At 43.5% G+C, this 20,924-nt stretch overlaps 1 protein-coding gene across 4 annotated transcripts in view; it reads left to right on the forward strand.

Annotated features, from left to right (window-relative positions):
* RASGRP4 (RAS guanyl releasing protein 4) overlaps positions 1-20,924 on the forward strand; it is a 93,365-nt gene that overhangs the window by 58,419 nt on the left and 14,022 nt on the right. For all 4 annotated transcript variants that reach the window (XM_068250564.1, XM_068250562.1, XM_068250563.1 and 1 more), the window contains exons 10-12: positions 13,777-13,857; positions 15,416-15,523; positions 20,001-20,110. In XM_068250564.1, coding sequence (XP_068106665.1) covers positions 13,777-13,857; positions 15,416-15,523; positions 20,001-20,110 — 299 coding nt within the window. The remainder of the gene's footprint in view (positions 1-13,776; positions 13,858-15,415; positions 15,524-20,000; positions 20,111-20,924) is intronic.

A 20,924-nucleotide genomic window follows, 5' to 3' on the forward strand; every position in this document is an offset into this window, starting at 1 on the left:
TTGTTAGCAAAGCCCCTGGAGTCTCAGAACATTCTATACAGGTCACAAATGTCACCATTCTGAAAACTAGAGACCCAGGCCTACTCAGATATACATATTGTGTAACAGTTTGACAAATCTGGTTTTGCTAAAATTGCATCATAACTTTGAAAATGCTATTTTTTTACAGTTGTTTTCACTTCGGGGCAAAAAAAAATGCATATAACATAGGCCTCAACAATAATACACCCCAAATTCTATTCTCTTGCTTGTCACGGTTAAAATGATATATCATATACACAGTTAGATAACTTCTTGGGCACACGGCACACTGTTAACTACAAGTAGCACCATTGGATTTTTCAAGGCCATTTTTTGCATCAAAAGTAATACAGCCTTTCTTTGTTAGCAAAGCCCCTGGAGTCTCAGAACATTCTATACAGGTCACAAATGTCACCATTCTGAAAACTAGAGACCCAGGCCTACTCAGATATACATATTGTGTAACAGTTTGACAAATCTGGTTTTGCTAAAATTGCATCATAACTTTGAAAATGCTATTTTTTTTACAGTTGTTTTCACTTCGGGGCAAAAAAAAAAATGCATATAACATAGGCCTCAACAATAATACACCCCAAATTCTATTCTCTTGCTTGTCACGGTTAAAATGATATATCATATACACAGTTAGATAACTTCTTGGGCACACGGCACACTGTTAACTACAAGTAGCACCATTGGATTTTTCAAAGCCATTTTTTGCATCAAAAGTAATACAGCCTTTCTTTGTTAGCAAAGCCCCTGGAGTCTCCGAACATTCTATACAGGTCACAAATGTCACCATTCTGAAAACTAGAGACCCAGGCCTACTCAGATATACATATTGTGTAACAGTTTGACAAATCTGGTTTTGCTAAAATTGCATCATAACTTTGAAAATGCTATTTTTTTTAGTTGTTTTCACTTCGGGGCAAAAAAAAAATGCATATAACATAGGCCTCAACAATAATACACCCCAAATTCTGTTCTCTCGCTTGTCACGGTTAAAATGATATCTCATATAAATAGTCAAACATTTAGAATTAAAGTGAACATTAAATTTTGTTTGGCCAATGATTGGTCAATTTGACCACATCCATATAGTATGAGGGCTAACAGATTGTGTGGGCAAGTTCTCATACTACATGGGATTACAGCAAGGTATCTAAACATAAAAACAAACACAGTGGTACTCACCATTGAAGAAGCTGTTGACACGTGGAAGCCAGAAGATGGTCAGAGATCAGAGGGTGTTCGGCAGCCATGTCAGAGGTCAGAAGGTGGTTGGTAGCCAAGCCAGTGATCAGGTGGTGGTTGGTAGCCATGCCAGTGGTCAGAAGGTGGTTGGTAGCCATGCCAGTGGTCAGAAGGTGGTTGGTAGCCATGCCAGTGGTCAGAAGGTGGTTGGTAGCCATGCCAGTAGTCAGAAGGTGGTTGGTAGCCATGCCGGTGGTCAGAAGGTGGTTGGTAGCCATGCCAGTGGTCAGAAGGTGGTTGGTAGCCATGCCAGTGGTCAGAAGGTGGTTGGTAGCCATGCCAGTGGTCAGAAGGTGGTTGGTAGCCATGCCAGTGGTCAGAAGGTGGTTGGTAGCCATGCCAGTGGTCAGATTCCAGTCAGTCATGCCAGAGGTCACATCCAGAAGGTCAAGTAAAGACCAGTAAAAAAACAAAATGTCCAGTGAAAGAGCAAAAAAAAACAAAGCAAAAAAAAAAACACTAAGGGTTAGTTCACACTGCAATATTAAAGTGTTGGTTGAAATGCTAAGTGATTTGAAAAGCTCTTGCTAATGCATTGCTATGAATGATTTTTATATAATCACACTGCTCAAGTGAGAACACACATATAGCATTACATTCGCAAGTGCTAGTGTACCAGAGCTGTATTACAGTAAATGTTTTATACATACCCGGGGCTTCCTCCTGCCCCATGCGCACGGATCGCTCCCACATCACCATCCTCAGTCTTCTCCGTCTTCTGTACCGGGTCCCCGTAAGTTCAACCAATCGCGGCCAGTCTGACGTAAGTGAAGTGCGCTCTTTGTGTATCTCTCCAGCAGCCGCTGGAGAGATACATAGAGGGTGCTCTTCTCCTGCGCAGACTGGCCGCGACTGGCTGAACTAACAGGACCCGGTACAGAAGATGGAGAAGACTGAGGATGGTGGTGTGGGAGCGATCCGTGCGCATGGGGCAGGAGGAAGCCCCGGGTATGTATAAAACCTTTACTGTAATACAGCTCTGGTACACTAGCACTTGCTAATGTAATGCTATATGTGTGTTCTCACTTGAGCAGTGTGATTATATAAAAATCATTCCTAGCAATGCATTAGCAAGAGCTTTTCAAATCACTCAGCATTTCAACCAACACCAAAAATATTGCAGTGTGAACCAAACCTAACAGAGTTAAGAAAAAAAAAAAAAAAACTAATAGCGGAAGACTGTATGATACACTTCAAAGCAGGGAACAAGGCACAATGCTGCTTTTGATGGACACTGAGGACAATGGTATCTTGTGTCTCTTCTTGCTCCATTTCTGCGGCAAACTTTGCATCGTTTTTGTGGATGCTGCTTTGATGTAGTAGGGGGAAGTGGGGCAGGAAAATGCCTTGCGTGAAGTCGGATCACATCTTCAGAAACGAGTAGGTCTGGGTTCATGGCCGGTTGTCCAGACTGGAATATGAGTGATGTTATCACCTGCTCCTGAAATTTGAGGAAAGTGCCCCCGTTGCCTGCTTTCTTGTAGATGAGAAAGGCATTATGGATGGAAACCTGCATCAGATACAGTGCCACCTTTTTATACCAGGCCTTCCTTTTTCTGTCAATCCTGTATGGAGCAAGCACCTGGTCGGCCAAATCTACTGCCCCCATGAATCTATTGTAGTCCACAATAGCCACTGGTTTGTTGATGGTCACTCTACGAGACACGACTGGTGTCGTAGCCTCGGAGTGGATTGTGGTCAAAATGAAGACATCCCTTTTGTCCTTAAATTTTAGCGCCAGCAGTTCATTATTGCGGTTGCTGTAGGTCTCCCCACTTTTTAACTTTTTAGTCAGGACCTGCGGTGGCAGCCCTTTCCTGTTTGCCCTAACAGTCCCGCAGGCTGGTGTCTGAGCAGAAAATAAATATTTAAATAAAGGGACGCTGCTGTAAAAATTGTCCACATACAGGTGGTACCCTTGATGGAGTAGAGGGTTCAGCAAGTCAAGGACAATTCTTTCACTAGTACCCATGTAGGGAGGGCATCCAGCTGGCTCGATCAAGCTGTCCTTTCCCTCATAGATCTTAAATGAAAAGGTGTATCCACTCCCGCTCTCACACAGCTTGTAGAGCTTCACTCCATAACGTGACCGCTTGCTGGGTATATATTGCTTGATCCCTAGTCTTCCATGGAATGGGACTAGGGACTCATCGATTGCGATTTGTTGTGATGGTATATAGGTCTCCTGGAAGGTCTTATTAAAATGATTGACGAGGGGCCGCAATTTGAATAGCCGGTCATAGGCTGGGTCGTCAGAGGGGAGTTGCTCGTCATTGTTGACGAAGTGCATGCAGCTAAGCAACATTTGGTACCGGCGTCTAGGCATGGTGGCGGAATAAATGGGCATACAGTGAATGGGGTCTTTGGACCAGTAGTGATGTAGCTCTGGTTTATGACAAAGGCCCATGTTGAAGGTCAAGCCCAAGAAGACCTTTAGCTCAGGGATACTTGTGGGTATCCAGTTTGCCGCAAAATGTGAGGTGGGATTTTCCCCAATTCTTTGGTGGGCGTATATATTTGTCTGTTCGCAAATATATTGAAGGAAGGTCTCTGGCATGAACAGACTCAAAAGATCTATTGGCTGCATATTGGCAGTGTCCACTAGAATTCCACTCCTGGCTGTAAAGGGAGGGATAGTAGGGACCTCCATATTAGAGGGTGACCACTGGGGGTGACTGAGCTCATAGGGTAGCTGTGCTGCCCTCGCTGGAATGCTCTGCCTTGGCCTGGCAGCCCTCTGACCTCTGACGTTCTCATGGCTGGTGATAGCTACTGGTGATTCCCCTTCTGATTCCTCTTCTGGTGCAGTGTCGGTGTCACTATCATATCTCTCCTCTCTGATGGCACCCCGGGATGTTGGTTGCTCATCATCAGACTCTGAGATGTCAGATTCTGAGTCACTCTCTGAAAGAGAGTCAGTGTCCGCTGAAGGCAGCCAGTCACTATCTGACTCCTCAATTTCTTCCCCTTCGCTGCTGCTGCTGCTGTCATCTTGCAGCATGGCGGCTGCCTGGGCTGCTGTATAAAGCCTCTTTGCCATCTTTACTAAGCGAAGTGAGGCAGGGAAAAAGTTTTCTTTTCCAATAAGATGGCAGTTAGGGTGAAAAAACACACTGCGGTGTATATATATATATATATATATATATATATATATATATATATATATATATATATATATATATATATATATATATATATATATATATATATATATATATATATATAGGATATAGGGTATATAGATCTGCAGTGTATATGTATGTATATGTATATGTATATGTATATGTATATATATATATATATATATATATATATATATATATATATACCACTAAAGTGTATACCCACTGAAGTGAGTGACAGGTGTCCAATAAATTGGAGTGACAATTGGACTGACAAGGGAGGGAAGGGGTTAATGGGCAGATCAGGGTCAGGATCAGATCAGTTTATATTAAATGTTGCTAACCTCAATCTCTTGCAGGTCAAGTTATCTGAGATCTCTCTCACGAGTGATCTCAGTAACTATTACAGCAAGAAATAGTTTGTAACATGTTTACAAACTTTTTATGAATGATCACTGCCATTGGCTATGGCAGCAATCATTCAATTCTAAATGCACTGTGATTGGCTTAAGGGAACAAGAGTTCCCTCTCAACAACCACAGCCAATCAGTGCCCGGCAGGTGCACGCGCATTCACGCGCATGCGCGTGCACGATCGTGCCTGCGATCTCCCCCTGACAGCGAGCATGTTTACATTTGTGATTACGATCACTGCCATTGCCTTTGGCAGTGATCGTACTATACTGGGGCACAGTAGCGGCTGTAGGGAACTTAGTTCCCGTTCTCTAACAGCCGAGCGGCAGGACGGACACGGGTGCGCGCGCATGCGCGTCCTCGATCGCACACAGCGGAGATAAACAGCGCGGAGCGTATATACACGCCCCTTATCTGCTGATGAATTCAACAGGGGCGTGTATATACGTGGCAGAAATCCGAAAGTGGTTAAAGGGAATGTCCAAGCAAAATAAAAAAATGAGTTTCACTTACCGGGGGCTTCTACCAGCCCCATGCAACCATCCTGTGCCCTCGTAGTCTCTCACTGCTGCTCCAGTCCCCCGCTGGCAGCTTGCCGACCTCGGAGGTCGGCGGGACGCATTGCATACATTTTTACGCATTCCCGCTAGTACAGGAACATTAATACATACATTTTTACGCATTACTGGTTCAATGCGTAAAAATGTACGCATTGAACCAGTAACGCGTAAAAATGTATGCGTTAATGTTCCTGCACTATCGGGAATGCGTAAAAATGTACGCAATGCGTCCTGCCGACCTCCGAGGTCAGGAAGCTGCCAGCGGGGGACTGGAGCAGCAGTGAGAGACTACGAGGGCACAGGATGGCTGCATGGGGCTAGTAGAAGCCCCCGGTAAGTGAAACTCATTTTTTTATTTTGCTTGAACCTTCCCTTTAAGTGCTCAGCCCATTTTCTTTAAGTCGGGACTGTGTGATCTTCATCTTCCTATACCTCAACAAGAAAGCACACTTAGCGCTAGCGTTTTGCGCAAGTGATTTTACCACGATTAGGGCAGTAAAATCACTGGACACTTCCATGATTCAGAGCAATCACAGTCTGCGCCTTATTAAGCACTGTACCGTGATCGCTCCAGAATCGCGGCAAAATGCTGCAGGGAACAGGCTTTGCGATTGGTGCTAATAGCAAAACGCCCAAGATCTGCGCCAATCGCGGCAGTGAGAACACCGCTATAGGGTAATATAGCACTAGCACTTTACAAAGCACTAGCGCTTTAGCGATTAGCTGTAATCACCCGTTAACCGCTCAGGTGTGAATGGGCCCAGACCTGCTACAAGGATACATAGCAGGAAAGCAGAGCCACAAGGGGGCAGGCTTGGGCTTGAAAAGACATCACAGAAGACTGACTCAGCTATAATCATTATGGGGAAAAGCTAGACTGAATGCTCAGTCTGGGATTCTTATCAGAGCTGCTAACAGGCAAACTGAGCAGTGAAAAAGGAAACCAAGCGCAGAGTAGGTGTTTACTGTCATGTTCCCATTAATATATATGGTAAAATACATGAGGGTGCTTCATCACTGGTTCTCTTTAAAGAATACCTGAAGCGAGAGGGCTATGGAAGTTGCCATATTTATTTCCTTTTAAACAATGCCTATTGCCTTGCGGTCTTACTGATCTTTCAGGCATCAGTAGTGTCTGGATCAAATGTTTATATCTTTTTACAAAGTGTTATATGCTGCTGAACAAACAGTTACCAGTGTTCTGCAATCATGTGATAAGCGGTACAGGGATAGAAGAGATTAACCTGACAGATGCAAGTTAAATTAAAGTGAGAGAATACCTTGCGTGGCAGATAAAAGCAAATGACTGTTACTTTGTATGGTAGAATGTCTAGGCAAGGCGAAGAGTAAACTGTAGCTGAGATGACTCTGAGCACCTCATCAGCAAGTTCGGGAGGAAATAAAAGTGGATCAGTGTAACTAGGTCAGGATATTTGTTTTGTCTAAAGAGGACAGTTTAAAGGGCATGTTTGAAGACTTCACTTATTTGGAGAGAAACAAATAGAATGTGAAAAGGAATAAGAGAGATCTAGATAGGCTCAAGATAAGGGAGAGTGTGAGCTGGTGACAAAAGTGGAGAATAAGAAAAGGGAAAAAAAAAAAACACAGTAAGTCCACATAACCACAGCAGACCAATAAGTAATCATAAAATATTCCAAGCTTTAATAACCTCCCCGCTGGTATTCTCAACCCAGGCTCAGGGTAAGATAACATGTTGCTAGCGGTATTCCCGGTCCTGGGTCAGGGTGACCGCTGAGCAGGTTTTTGCAGAATACTCACTTCTCTTCATTCCTTGAGTGAGATCATCGTCTGTCACATAGAGGGTGATTTCACCATAGAGATAGAGCACCCCCTGGAAAGCAGGAGGAATAAATGCAGCACTGGATCTGGGGGAGGAGAGTTCTGTGAAGGGGCTGCCTGAACTGGGGGAGGGGGTTCTCTGGTGTGTGAGTAGCTTTGCATTTCAAATTAAAGCGGATCCGAGAGGAAAAACTAACTATAACAAGTAACTTGTCTATATATCTTATCTAAAGTTTAGATAGTTTACACAGCAAATCTAGCTGCAAACAGCTAGCTGGAAACACTCTAGTGGTCTGTCACTTCCAGGGGGGAAGAGAGTTTATTAGAAAAGTGGGGTGTTTACCAGCCAATTAGGGCCGGTTCACACTTGCGGTTTTGCAAAAACCGCACCGGATGTCCGGACCGCACCGGAGCCGGATCGGACCTGAACCGTACGGTTCCTGTCCGGATCCGGTCCGGTTGCATACGGTTTCCGTGCGGTATGAACACGGTTGCGGTCCGGATCCGGATTCTTAAAGAGTAACAACCTGTATAAAAACAAAAAAAAATGTTGGGGTCTGGGAGGTCAGCAGAAGGGGGACCTGTGGAATCAGGCCCTCTGCTGTTTAGCACTCACCTCCACCTCCGACATGCTGCCAACATCTCCGGATCCGGATCCAGCTGTGCTGCTCCACTCCAAAATGCTTGCCCATGTGTCCCCAGCCAATATCGCCGCAAAAATCCGCATAGGAAGTGGGGTAGAACATCCGGATTTTTTGCCAGTGTGTTGTGCGCTCTCCGGTTCTCATTGGTTTCCATTGGCCGGATGGTGCAGTCCGGCTCCGCCCCGGATACGGCTGCCGGAGGAGCCGGACCAAAAAATAGCGCATGTTGGAACGGACACCGGAGTCCGGATCCGGTCCGGCTCCGGACGAAACGGACACATGTGAAGCCTGGCATAGACTTACATTGCTATGCCGTGCGTCCGTTTCGTCCGGCCAGCATGCGGTGCGGCTCCGGCACGGCTATTCCGGATAGCCACCGCTAATGTGAACCGGGCCTTACTTGGAGAACAACAAATAACTCCATAAAGTCTTCCTTGATAATGAGTAGACTGATTTACCTGACGTCATAAAAGATATACACAGTGGGATGCGAAAGTTTGGGCAACCTTGTTAATCGCCGTGATTTTCCTGTATAAATCGTTGGTTGTTACGATAAAAAATGTCAGTTAAATATATCATATAAGGTACAGACTAACCAGCAAGCTCATGGTGACCCAGAACTCATTGGAGTGTGTAAGGGACTACAATGGTCCTAAAAGCCCCCTTACTAAGATGTTAAGAAAAACAAAAGTTTGCTTTCCTAAAACAGAAAGAATTTGCGATAATTCAGGTTGGAGTGAGCTTGAGATATATCATATAGGAGACACACACAGTGATATTTGAGAAGTGAAATTAACTTTTAGATTTACAGACAGTGCGCAATAATTGTTTAACCTCCCTGGCGGTAAGCCCGAGCTGAGCTCGGGCTATGCCGCCGGGAGGCACCGCTCAGGCCCCGCTGGGCCGATTTGCATAATTTTTTTTTTGTTACACGCAGCTAGCACTTTGCTAGCTGCGTGTAACCTCCGATCGCCGCCGATCCGCCGCTATACCCGTCGCCGCAGCCGCCCCCCCCCCCCCCCAGACCCCGTGCGCTGCCTGGCCAATCAGTGCCAGGCAGCGCAGTGGGGTGGATCGGATTCCCCTTTGACGTCACGACGTCGGTGACGTCATCCCGCCCCATCGCCATGGCGACGGGGGAAGCCCTCCAAGAGATCCCGTTCTTTGAACGGGATCTCTTGATCTCCGTTCGCCGGTGGCGATCGGAGGGGCTGGGGGGATGCCGCTCAGCAGCGGCTATCATGTAGCGAGACATTGTCTCGCTACATGAAAAAAAAAATAAAAAAAGGTATTTGCTGCCCCCTGGCGGATTTTAACAAACCGCCAGGGAGGTTAAATAAAATTAGACAGGTGCATAAAATTGTCATTTTATTGATTCCAAAACCTTTACAACTCATTGGGCTTGATTCACAAAGCGGTGCTAACCTACTTAGCACGTCTAAAGTCTTTAGACGTGCTAACCAGGGTGCTAAGTAGGTTAGCACCGGATTTCTCAATCAGATCGCAAGTCCTATGCTTTAATGGGCACTTCGCGCGGAGCGCCCTGCGCTCTGTGCAGTGTGCGCGTAAAGTTTTGCGCGCGAAAAGCTCGTTTAGACGTGCTAAGGGGGTTTTCACAGGCGCGCTAACAGTTACCACCACTTTGTGAATCAAGCCCATTATTGGAACTCAAATTGGCTTGGTAAGCTCAGTGACTACTGACCTACATACAAAGGTGAATCCAATTATGAGCGAGTATTTATGAGGGTCAATTGTAAGTTTCCCTCCTTTTAATTTTCTCTGAAGAGTAGCAACATTGGGGTCTCAAAACAACTCTCAAATGACCTGAAGACAAAGATTGTTCACCATCATGGTTTAGGGGAAGGATACAGAAAGCGGTCTCAGAGATTTCAGCTGTCTGTTTCCACAGTTAGTAACATATTGAGGAAATGGAAGACCACAGGCTCGAAGTGGCAGACCAAAAAAAAATCTCGGATAGACAGAAGCAATGAATGGTGAGAACAGTTAGTCAACCCACAGACCTGAACCAAAGACCTACAAGATCATCTTGCTGCAGATGGAGTCACTGTGCATCGTTCAACCATTTGGCGCACTTTACAAAAGGAGATGCTGTATGCGAGAGTGATGCAGAGGAAACCTTTTCTCCGCCCACAGCACAGAGCCGCTTGAGGTATGCTAAAGCACATTTGGACAAGCCAGCTTCATTTTGGAGTAAGGTGATGTGGACTGATGAAACTAAAATTGAGTTATTTGGGCATAACAAGGAGTGTTATGCATGGAGGAAAAATAACGGTAAAACGTGGTGGTTCCATCATGCTGTGGGGCTGTGTGGCCAGTGCAGGGACTGGGAATCTTGTCAAAGTTGAGGGACGCATGGATTCCACTCAGTATCAGCAGATTCTGGAGACCAATGTCCAAGAATCTGTAACAAAGCTGAAGCTGTGCCGGGGCTGGATCTTTCAAACAAGACAACGACCCTAAACACTGCTCAAAATCCACTAAGGCATTCATGCAGAGGAACAAGTACAACATTCTGGAATGACCATCTCAGTCCCCAGACATGAATATAATTGAAAATCTGTACTGTGAGTTAAATAGAGCTGTCCATGCTCGGATGTCATCAAACCTGAATGAACTAGAGATGTTTTGTAAAGAGGAATGGTCCAAAATACCTTCAACCAGAATCCAGACTCTCATTGGAACCTACAGGAAGTGTTTAGAGGCTGTAATTTCTGCAAAAGGAGGATCTATATTGATTTCATTTCCTTTTTGTGGTGCCCAAATTTATGCACTTGCCTAATTTTGTTTAACTATTTCACATTCCTGGACGTGAAACTCACGTCCAGGAAGCCATGTGCGCTCCTGCGCGTCCACGCGGCCGATCGCGCGCGTGCACGCGCGCGATCGGCCGGCGGTTTGTTAGCCAGTGAATCAGTGAATCGGGCAACGGTGCCCGATCACTGATTCCTCTCCCCCGCAGAAAAAGCGACAGCTTCTCTCGGAAGCTACGCTTTTTCTGCTTCCTATGTCGCTCTAAGCGTACGTGGTACGCTTAGAGTGACGTCACTGTAAACAACTCATGGCTGCCATCTTGTGGCCAAAAAGTAAACTACATCTAAATGTTAAATAAAAATAAAAATACACATATATTTACAAAAAAAATACAATTTCAATCCCACCCTCCCAAAAATACCCACATAAAATGTTTAATTAAAAAAAAAAAAAAACATTACAATTAAAAAAAAAAAAAAAACACAAATATTTACCTAAGGGTCTAAACTTTTTAAATATCTATGTAAAGATGAAATATTTCTTTTTTTTTTTTATTATAAGCTTGTAAATAGTGATGAATGCAAAACGGAAAAAATGCACTTTTATTTCCAAATAAAATATTGTCGCCATACATTGTGATAGGGACATAATTTAAATGGTGTAATAAACGGGACAAATGGGCATATACAATACGTGGGTTTTAATTATGGAGGCATGTATTATTTTAAAACTATAATTGCCGAAAAGTGAGAAATAATGATTTGTTTCCGTTTTCTTCTTATTCTTCCTTTTAAAATGCATTTACAGTAAAGTGGCTCTTAGTAAAATGTACCCCCCAAAGAAAGCCTAATTGGTGGCGGAAAAAACAAGATATAGATCAGTTCATTGTGATAAGTAGTAATAAAGTTATAGGCTAATGAATGGGAGGTGAACATTGTTCGGATGCATGAAGCGAAAAACGACTGAATGCGAACTGGTTAAACAATTATTGCGCACTTCTGAAATATCACTGTGTGTGTCTCCTATATGATATGTTTAATTTAAAAAATTTTATCGTAACAACCAACAATTTTTAACAAGGTTGCCCAAACTGTCGCCTCCGTGTGTGTGTGTGTGTGTGTGTGTGTGTGTGTGTGTGTGTGTGTATACAGTGGGTTACAAAAGTATTCGGCCCCCCTTGAAGTTTTCCACATTTTGTCACATTACTGCCATAAACATGCATCAATTTTATTGGAATTCCCTATGAAAGACCAATACAGTTGTGTACATGTGAGAAGTGGATCGAAAATCATACATCATTCCAAACATTTTTACAAATAAATAACTGCAAAGTGGTGTGCGTAATTATTCAGCCCCCCCCCCCCCCCTTGCCCATTCTTCTTTGCAAAACAGCTCCAGCTCAGTCATATTAGATGGACAGCGTTTGTGAACAGCAGTTTTCAGATCTTGCCACAGATTCTCGATTGGATTTAGATTTGTACTTTGACTGGGCCATTCTAACACAAAGATATGTTTTGTTTTAAACCATTCTATTGTTTCCCTGGCTTTATGTTTAGGGTCATTGTCCTGCTGGAAGGTGAACCTCCGCCCCAGTCTCAAGTCTTTTGCAGACTCCAAGAGGTTTTCTTCCAAGTTTGCCCTGTATTTGGCTCCATCCATCTTCCCATCAACTCTGACCAGCTTCCCTGTCCCTGCTGAAGAGATGCACCCCCCGAGCATGATGCTGCCACCACCATATTTGACAGTGGGGATGGTGTGTTCAGAGTGATGTACAGTGTTAGTTTTCCGCCACACATAGCATTTTGGCCAAAAAGTTCCATTTTGGTCTCATCTGACCAGAGCACCTTCTTCCACATGGTTGCTGTGTCCCCCACATGGCTTGTGGCAAACTGCAAACGGGACTTCTCATGCTTTCTGTTAACAATGGCTTTCTTCTTGCCACTCTTCCATAAAAGCCAATTTTGTACAGTGCATGACTAATAGTTGTCCTATGGCCAGAGTCTCCCACCTGAGCTGTAGATTTCTGCAGCTCATCCTGAGTCACCATGGGCCTCTTGACTGCATTTCTGATCAGCACTTTTCTTGTTCGGCCTGTGAGTTTAGGTGGATGGCCTTGTCCTGGTAGGTTTACAGTTGTGCCATACTCCTTCCATTTCTGAATGATCGCTTGAACAGTGCTCCGTGGGATGTTCAAGGCTTTGGAAATCTTTTTGTAGCCTAAGCCTGCTTTAAATTTCTCAATAACTTGATCCCTGACCTGTCTTGCGTGTTCTTTGGACTTCACGGTGTTGTTGCTCCCAATATTCTCTTAGACAACCTCTGAGGCCCTCACAGAGCAGCTGTATTTGTACTGACATTAGATTACATACAGGTGCACTCTATTTAGTCATTAGCACTCATCAGGCAATGTCTATGGGCAACTGACTGCACTCAGATCAAAGGGGGCCGAATAATTATGCACACACCACTTTGCAGTTATTTATTAATATTTATAAAAAAATTTTGGAATGATGTATGATTTTCGTTCCACTTCTCACGTGTACACCACTTTGTATTGGTCTTTCATGTGGAACTCCAATAAAATTGATTCATGATTGTGGCAGTAATATGACAAAATGTGGAAAACTTCAAGGGGGCCGAATGCTTTTGCAACCCACTGTGTGTGTATGTATGTATGTATGTATGTATGTATGTGTATATGTATATATATATATATATATATATATATATATATATATATATATATATATATATATATATATATATATATATATATATATATATATATATATATGTGTGTGTGTGTATATATATATATATATATATATATATATATATATATATATATATATATATATATATATATATATATATATATATAGAGTTGGGTCTGTCCACCCACGATGATGTTAAATTTGTGATGCACGTGGCAAAAAAATGTAAAAACTGTAATATTTTGAATTTATGTATTTATTATAAGAATAATATACAAACCCCTAAAAGGTGTGAGTTCCAACAATGAAGCAGTTTGTATTGCTAAAAAAAAAATTGTAATAAATAGATTATATTGAAGATGTAAATGTATGGTGTGGTTGAATTATCTTGTTTATTTGGGGATAAATGTAAATAATTACACAAGTGGGGGGAACAATGCAACAGGACCTAAGCAGATGTTGTTCTATGCTTACAGACCTCTCTAGATATTTTCTACACGGAAGACGAGATCTATGCCTTGTCCTACACAAGGGAACCTCGCTGTCCCAAAATACTGGTAAGAAACTGTCAGAATGAGGTTTCTGTGCGATACCTCCCAATATCCTTTTAGTTGGGACTATGCATGTTGTCCGTGTTATCACTTGGGCAGGGGTAGAATTACAAATTACATGGCTTCCAGAAAAAACTGGGATGAAGCAAGGGTAACATACATTTTTTTTATTTTAAACAAAGGTAGAAAATGCACTGAGGGTTCTGAAGTTTGGACTTTTATTCAATATGTTCTGCTCAAAATGTCTATGCTTCTATATACCAGTGAGTGCCAAGAAGTGAAGGTCTGGATGACTTTAGTGCGGAGGGCAAAGTGGTAAGCAGTGAATGGCTGGCTGATATATACAGTAGATGGAGTACAAAGTGCTAAGTAGTGAATGTTTAGATCACTGCCCAGCAGTGAAATGTTGGATGGTTATTAAATAGAGCACACAAAAGGGTTGGATGACTGGAGAATGGAGGACACAGGTTCAGGAAAGGTTAGAGGATTAGAAGACGAATGGCACAGTGTCAGCCAGTAGAAAATGGTTGGATGACTAGAGTATGGAGTAGCGCGCAGTGCCAAGCAAAGAAGGGTCAAAGGACTGTAGTATGACTGGTGTGGTGCCAAGCAGGGAAGGGCTGGATGATTGTAGAATGGAGGGCATAGTGGCAAGCAATGAGCGGTTGAATGACTAGAGTATGGGAGGGCTTAGTACCAAGCCGTGAAGGGCTGGATGATTGGAATATTGACAAGCAGTAAAGGGTTGGACAATTGGAGTATGGAACTCACAGTAGTCTTAAGCCCCATACACACGCTCAACAGCGGTCTTTTATGCAGCACAATTATCAAACAACTTTTGTTGTGAAATAAGTTGAAACAACCCAAAAAAGTTGTTTGCTATTGTTCACACAACTGATAACACGTCAATCCAACCATTGGCTTGACGTCTTATCAGTTGTTTGAACAATAGCAAGCAACTTTTTTGGGGCTGTTTCACAATAAAAGTTGTTTGATAATTGTGCTGCGTAAAAGACCAGTGTTTAGTGTGTGAATGGGGCTTTAGTGCAGACCTGCAGCAAGAATGTTGCTCAATGCGAAGAATCCACAGCACCACTTTAGTAATGTATAGCTCTTCTATTGTTTAAGCCTGACACAGCTTGAGGAAGGACCTTGTCTGAAACGGCGTCTGTCACTGCTATGGCTATCTCTTTATTATTTGAAACAATAAAAGAGCTATCCATTACTGACGTGGTGCTGTAGATTCTTTGCATTGGATTTCGTTTGACTCATTTGGGCTATTGAGTCTTTCCACTTAAACACGCGTCTGTCCCCGTTGGGTGCTTGTCTACCTGATATCTACTCTGCAAGAATGTTGCTTGCATGCCTCATACTTCACTAGCTGTATGTTATACCAGGTCAGTTATGCTGCAAGGATAAAGGGGACAGTGTTGGAACTTGTATTTTTAACAATTGACCAGCAATGGCAGCTGCTACATTCAGTAATGATTGGTTCCTTTTCATTTTTTGTAGCCCAGGAAGGTTTGTTGTGCTGATTTATATGTCCCATGTACTGTTCTTGCAGCCCACCACGCCCCATAAGCCCCCTGCTGATCTTCCACACTGGGAACCTGATATCTCCATGCAGCCAGACCCTGAAGCCCTTAGTCGCAGCGTAGAACAGATGGTGAAGGTAAGTTATTTGTACAGTGACTGGCATTACCTAAATGCTTTAACTATGACAAATAAATCTATGGACTCGCCTCTGGAACTTATTGATTCCAGTTATGAAGGTGCAGTTAAAGCACACCTAAAGTGGAGCCTGCCATATTTATTTCCTTTTTAAAGAGGAGCTGTCAGTCTTACTATCTCATAAAAAACACATATATAAATAGATAAATACTTGCTCTACTTACATAACATATGTATTGAATTGTCCATGTTTTTTTATTTTAGTGATTTTTCTACAGTACAAAAGAGAAAATCCTTCTTAGCATTTCCCATTTTAAATGTGGCTATTTTGAAGCCAATCCTGATGTCATTTCCTCCCTTAGGCCTTGTTCACATTATAGGCGTTTTTGTAAAAGTAAGTACGGGCAATTTTCAATGCAATGATTCTCTATGAGAGAGTACATATCGGAGCGGTATAGGAAAAACTCAAAACGCTCACAAAATCGCTTTAGCAAGCGATTGCGTGAGCATTTTTTTTTTTTTTTTAATACTTTGTATTTATTTTTTTGGGATTTTTTCCGGATCAAAAGACGGAAACGCTCTGCAAAGTGGTTACAAAAACGCCCACATAAACCATCGAATGCGCAGAAAATCGCCGGGAAAAAAAGCCCACCACAGACTAACACGCAAGCCGAACGCAAAGTGAACAAGGCCTTTGTCTCCTCTGCCTGATTTGCCCACCCTTCACAATAGTGCATTGTCTAAGCATGAGAAATATTGGCCAATCCGAGAGGAACAGAGGTGTGGGAGGGGAAAACAGGAGGGAAACAGGCTTCAGCCAATCAGGCTGCATTAGTTAAGTCTGAGGTGAGGTAGAGAGGCAAAAAAGGACAACCCAGCATGCCCTGCAACTTCCTTTTTGCATACCAAATGTTGTGTGTACCAAATAAGAGTCAGGTAAACTGGAAAATGATCATTTTATCAACAAGAAAAGTAATAGTGATTTCAAAGGGACACTTAATCCAAGAATAAAAAATCTGTTTTACTTTTCTGGGGCTTCTACCAGCCCCCCCCCCCCCCTCCCCCCCCCCCTCCAGTCGTCCCGTGCCCTCGCAGTCACTCACTGAGTTTCCGGTCCCCCGTTGGCAGCTATTCTTGATGCCTGGCCACGCGTATTTTTCTTCGTGTTCCCATCCACAATAGCATTCTGCGCCTGTGCAGGTCGCTATTGAGGATGGGAACATGAAGGATACACGTGGCCAGGCCTGCGCAGGCACAGAAAGCCTGCCAACTCCCTGTCAGGGCCTGTCAGCAAAAACAAAACTAGCTGGCAGCGGGTGACCAGAGGCTCCGTGAGTGACTGTGAGGGCACAGGATGGCTGCAGGGGGCTGGTAGAAGCCCCAGGCAAGTAAAACTGATTTTCTCTAACCGTCATCCGGGACAACATGAGGTCCGGTCCCACCTCCGCATCTGAGGAAACAATCAATCAAGGAAAAGATTAAAAGCCCCCGCCCTCCCTCGCTCCTCAGTTCATCTGTGTTTTCCTCCAGGAAACACCTTCAGGAAAAGCAGCTCCCATTTTATTATTTTTATAGCCTCACCAGTGGGTGAGGTGTCTTAGGGGAGGAAAAAGGCTTGCTGTTTTCCAGCGGGGAACCTTTGTCGGGCTTTTTTCCTCTTCTTGGTGTAAAGCGCCCCCATGGTGTGTGTAGTAGGGCGCTTTCACCGGCTCCCCAGCAGCACACGCTATCCCTGCTCAGTTCTGGCGCCAGACTGCTTAGTCGCACAAGCGGTGAAGTCAGGCGGGGCAGACGCATTGGACGCGTAGGGCGAGTAGGACGCCTGGGCGCTCTGACGTCACACGTTATAGCGGTAGAAGGGGAGGGCATGTAAGGAGGAAGCAGGAGATTTGGGCGCATGAGACAAGTGGACAAAAAGGGCGCCCCATTCACTCCCATTATAAATATTGTTTAATGGGCGCCGAACAGGGAAAAAAAGGCGCTGGAGATTATTAATGTTTTAACAAACGGCGCCCGGAGATTTTTAAGGATGTATAACTATGTTTGTGATGATTTAACTTTACAAAATGAGCCCATGACGAATAACGTTTATAAAGATACTAAATCACTATTTCTAAAACATTTCTAAAACATTATTATCCACCCCAAAAAATTATTTACATTTTTTTATTTACATTTTTTATTTATTAATGTCTGTAAAACATTATTATCCATAGGGGGTCTTAGGTTTAGGCACCACCAGGGGGGTCTTAGGTTTAGGCGCCAACTAGAGGGTCTTAGGTTTAGGTACCAACAGGGGGGTCTTAGGTTTAGGCACCACCAGGGGGGTCTTAGGTTTAGGCACCAACACGGGGGTCTTAGGTTTAGGCACCAACTGGGGGGTCTTAGGTTTAGGCACCAACTGGGGGGTCTTAGGTTTAGGCACCAATAGGGGGGTCTTAGGTTTAGGCACCAATAGGGGGGTCTTAGGTTTAGGCACCAATAGGGGGGTCTTAGGTTTAGGCACCAATAGGGGGGTCTTAGGTTTAGGCACCAACTGCTGCATCTTAGGTTTAGCCACCAACAGGGGGTCTAGGGGTTAGGGATAGGTACAGGGAGGGTTTTTAACAAACGTAAATATAAGTTTCAGTTTACAAACAGGGAAGATTAACGTTTTAAGAATTGCCGATCTCATACACATTATTTAGTGATTTATAAATTCTTAAAACACTATTTGTAAACGAAATTCTACACAATATTTCTAAACGATAATACTGTTTATAGTTTACACCACGCGCCCTTTTTTCCCGACGCCCTTTTTTGATGTACGCATGTAAGGAGGACCAGGATAAGCAGTGTGTTCCTGGCGTCCTCCGAGTACATAGCACAACCAGCATTTGCAGCATGGAAGGCTCGGCGGCAGCAGCAGCAAAGCTACCTAGCCAACCACAGTCGCAATCCTCTACCTCTGGTGTGGTAAGTCCTCTGGTGGATGAGATGTGCTCTATATTTTGCTAGAATATTGTAGGGTGGCTCAGTATCCTATGTTTTATATTTTATATTTTTTTAGGCTAAAACTGAGCCAAGACCCTCTGCTACAGCTCCAGCCCCAGAAAGGAAATCTAAGAGATGTGGATTTTGTAGCACTAAAATTCCCTTCGAAACTCCTAAGAAGAATGCATGTCAAACTTGTATTGATTTAGTAGCTTCTGAAACTGCTAATATTTTGAAAGGAGTTATGGATTCAGTGAATGTTAAAATGCAAGAGACTCTAGACAAAGTCAAAGAATCCTTTATTCCGCAACCATCAGATTCCTGGCTTAAGTGTCCCTTTAACCTTTGAAATGCCTGGTTAGCATCCTTATTGTTTACCAGATAAAAATAAAGAATTGATTTTTTTATTTTATGCCTGACAGTTACACTTTAAATCATGCAGATTTTCTGGCTGCCCTGCTGATCCTCTGCCTCTAATACTTTTATCCATTGACCCTGAACAAGCAGGCAGATCTAGGACTCTGAAACCTATCTAGGGTCTAGGATCAGAGAGCACCAAGAATAATGGGAGAGGGGCAGCCTAGTAAGAATTTGGAACGTGAGAATTCCACTGTAATTTCTTCTGGGTCACTGAACCAAAACAATTATGCAGATAGAATTTTTCAACTCCACTCGGATTCCATAAGCTGTGTGCTTGTGGGTGACCAGAAAATAATGCATTCAAAAGATCATTCAGTTGGTATGTTTGTAAAGTATGGTGGCCTCCATTTCCTGTTACTTCTGCTTTCCTTAAAGTGCAGTTGAAATGACTTGTAGCACAATGACATATAAGCACGTGTTTAGCTCTATTTAGGATATGCCAGCGTCAGGGTTTTTTTTCTCTCGGTGTATAAGGGCCTAGTTCCACTACACGCGGATTCTATATGCAGGAAACTGACTACAATGAATGCCTATGGGAAATCTGCATCAGAAAAATCGCGTTTAGTGGAAACAGGCCCATAGGCATTCATTGGAGTCAGTTTTTCTGCATCTAGAATCTGCGTGTAGTGGAAACGGGCCCTAAAGGTTAATAATCAAGGGCCATTTGGTGGTCCGTACTGAACTAAAATGAGAAATGTTGGAGGTAGCTCCTGGGGAACCGTCTAACTTGGCCCCAGGCTCCAGCTAAGTAACTGATGAGTGACACCCTTTGATGTATAAGTGCTTTAGAAAACAGGACTGTCTTTGACCCAAGCTGGGTCACAGAGCTCAGAGAAACTCTCTTTCCATAGATAACTGAAGGGTGTTTTTTTTTTAACTCTTCCTGTACTGGAAAACAATATGAGACACTTTTCTTTGCTACTCATGGTCTATTTCTTAGCTGTACTACACATACAATTCATTATCTCATAAGTTTATTTTCACCTCAGGTTTGCTTGAAGGAGCTGCGCAGGACAGTTAATCATCAACATTAATCCATTTAATAGTATTTTTAATTGTGGTGTTTTTTTTTTTTTTTTTTGCAGTCTGTCTTCCAGTTCTATGATCCTGATCACACAGGTTTTGTCTCCCGTGAAGACTTTGAAAAAGTTGTTAACAGTCTTCCTTTTTCCTCTCACATCCGAGAAAGAGAACAGTAAGTTAGCCCTTCTATAGGATGGGGAATAAAAGGACCGGTAAGATAGGCCTTCTATTGGAAGGGGAGTAACGGGATCCGTAAGTAAGCCTTTGGATGGGGCGTAAAGGGACCAGTAAATGAGCCCTTCTCTTGGATGGGTAGTAAAGGAACCAGTAAGTGAGGCTTTCTATTCGATGGCAAGTAAAGGAACCAGTAAGTGAGGCCCTCTCCTAGATGGGGCATAAAGGGATCAGTAAATGAGCCCCTCTCTTGGATGGGGCATAAAGGGACCAGTAAATGAGCCCTTCTCTTGGATGGGTAGTAAAGGAACCAGTAGGTGAGGCTTTCTATTGGACGGGAGTAAAGGAACCAGTAAATGAGGCTTTCTATTGGATGGGGAGTAAAGGGATCAGTAAGTGAAGCTTTCTATTGGATGGGGAGTAAAGGGATCAGTAAGTGAAGCTTTCTATTGGATGGGGAGTAAAGGGATCAGTAAGTGAGACCTTCTATTGGCTAGGGAGTAAGGGGATCCGTAAGAGAGCCCTTCTCTTCGATGGCATCATGCTGCATAAAGGGGCCAGTTAGTTGAGACCTAGTATATGGGGAGTAGAGGGACCACTGAGCAACACTTTCTATTGGATGAGGAGAAAAGGAAGTGGGATTAAAAGGAACCAGTAAGTGAAGTTTTCTATTGGAAAGGGAGTACAGGGACCAGTGATTGAGGCTTTCTATTGGATGGGGAGTAAAGGGACCAGTAAGTGAGGCTTTCTATTGAATGGGTGAGAAAAGGAACCAGAAAGCAGCCGTTGTTGGTACACAGTGGGCTGGATAT

This window comes from Hyperolius riggenbachi, chromosome 8 (assembly GCF_040937935.1).
Source record: "Hyperolius riggenbachi isolate aHypRig1 chromosome 8, aHypRig1.pri, whole genome shotgun sequence".
NCBI classification, from domain to species: Eukaryota; Metazoa; Chordata; class Amphibia; order Anura; family Hyperoliidae; genus Hyperolius; species Hyperolius riggenbachi.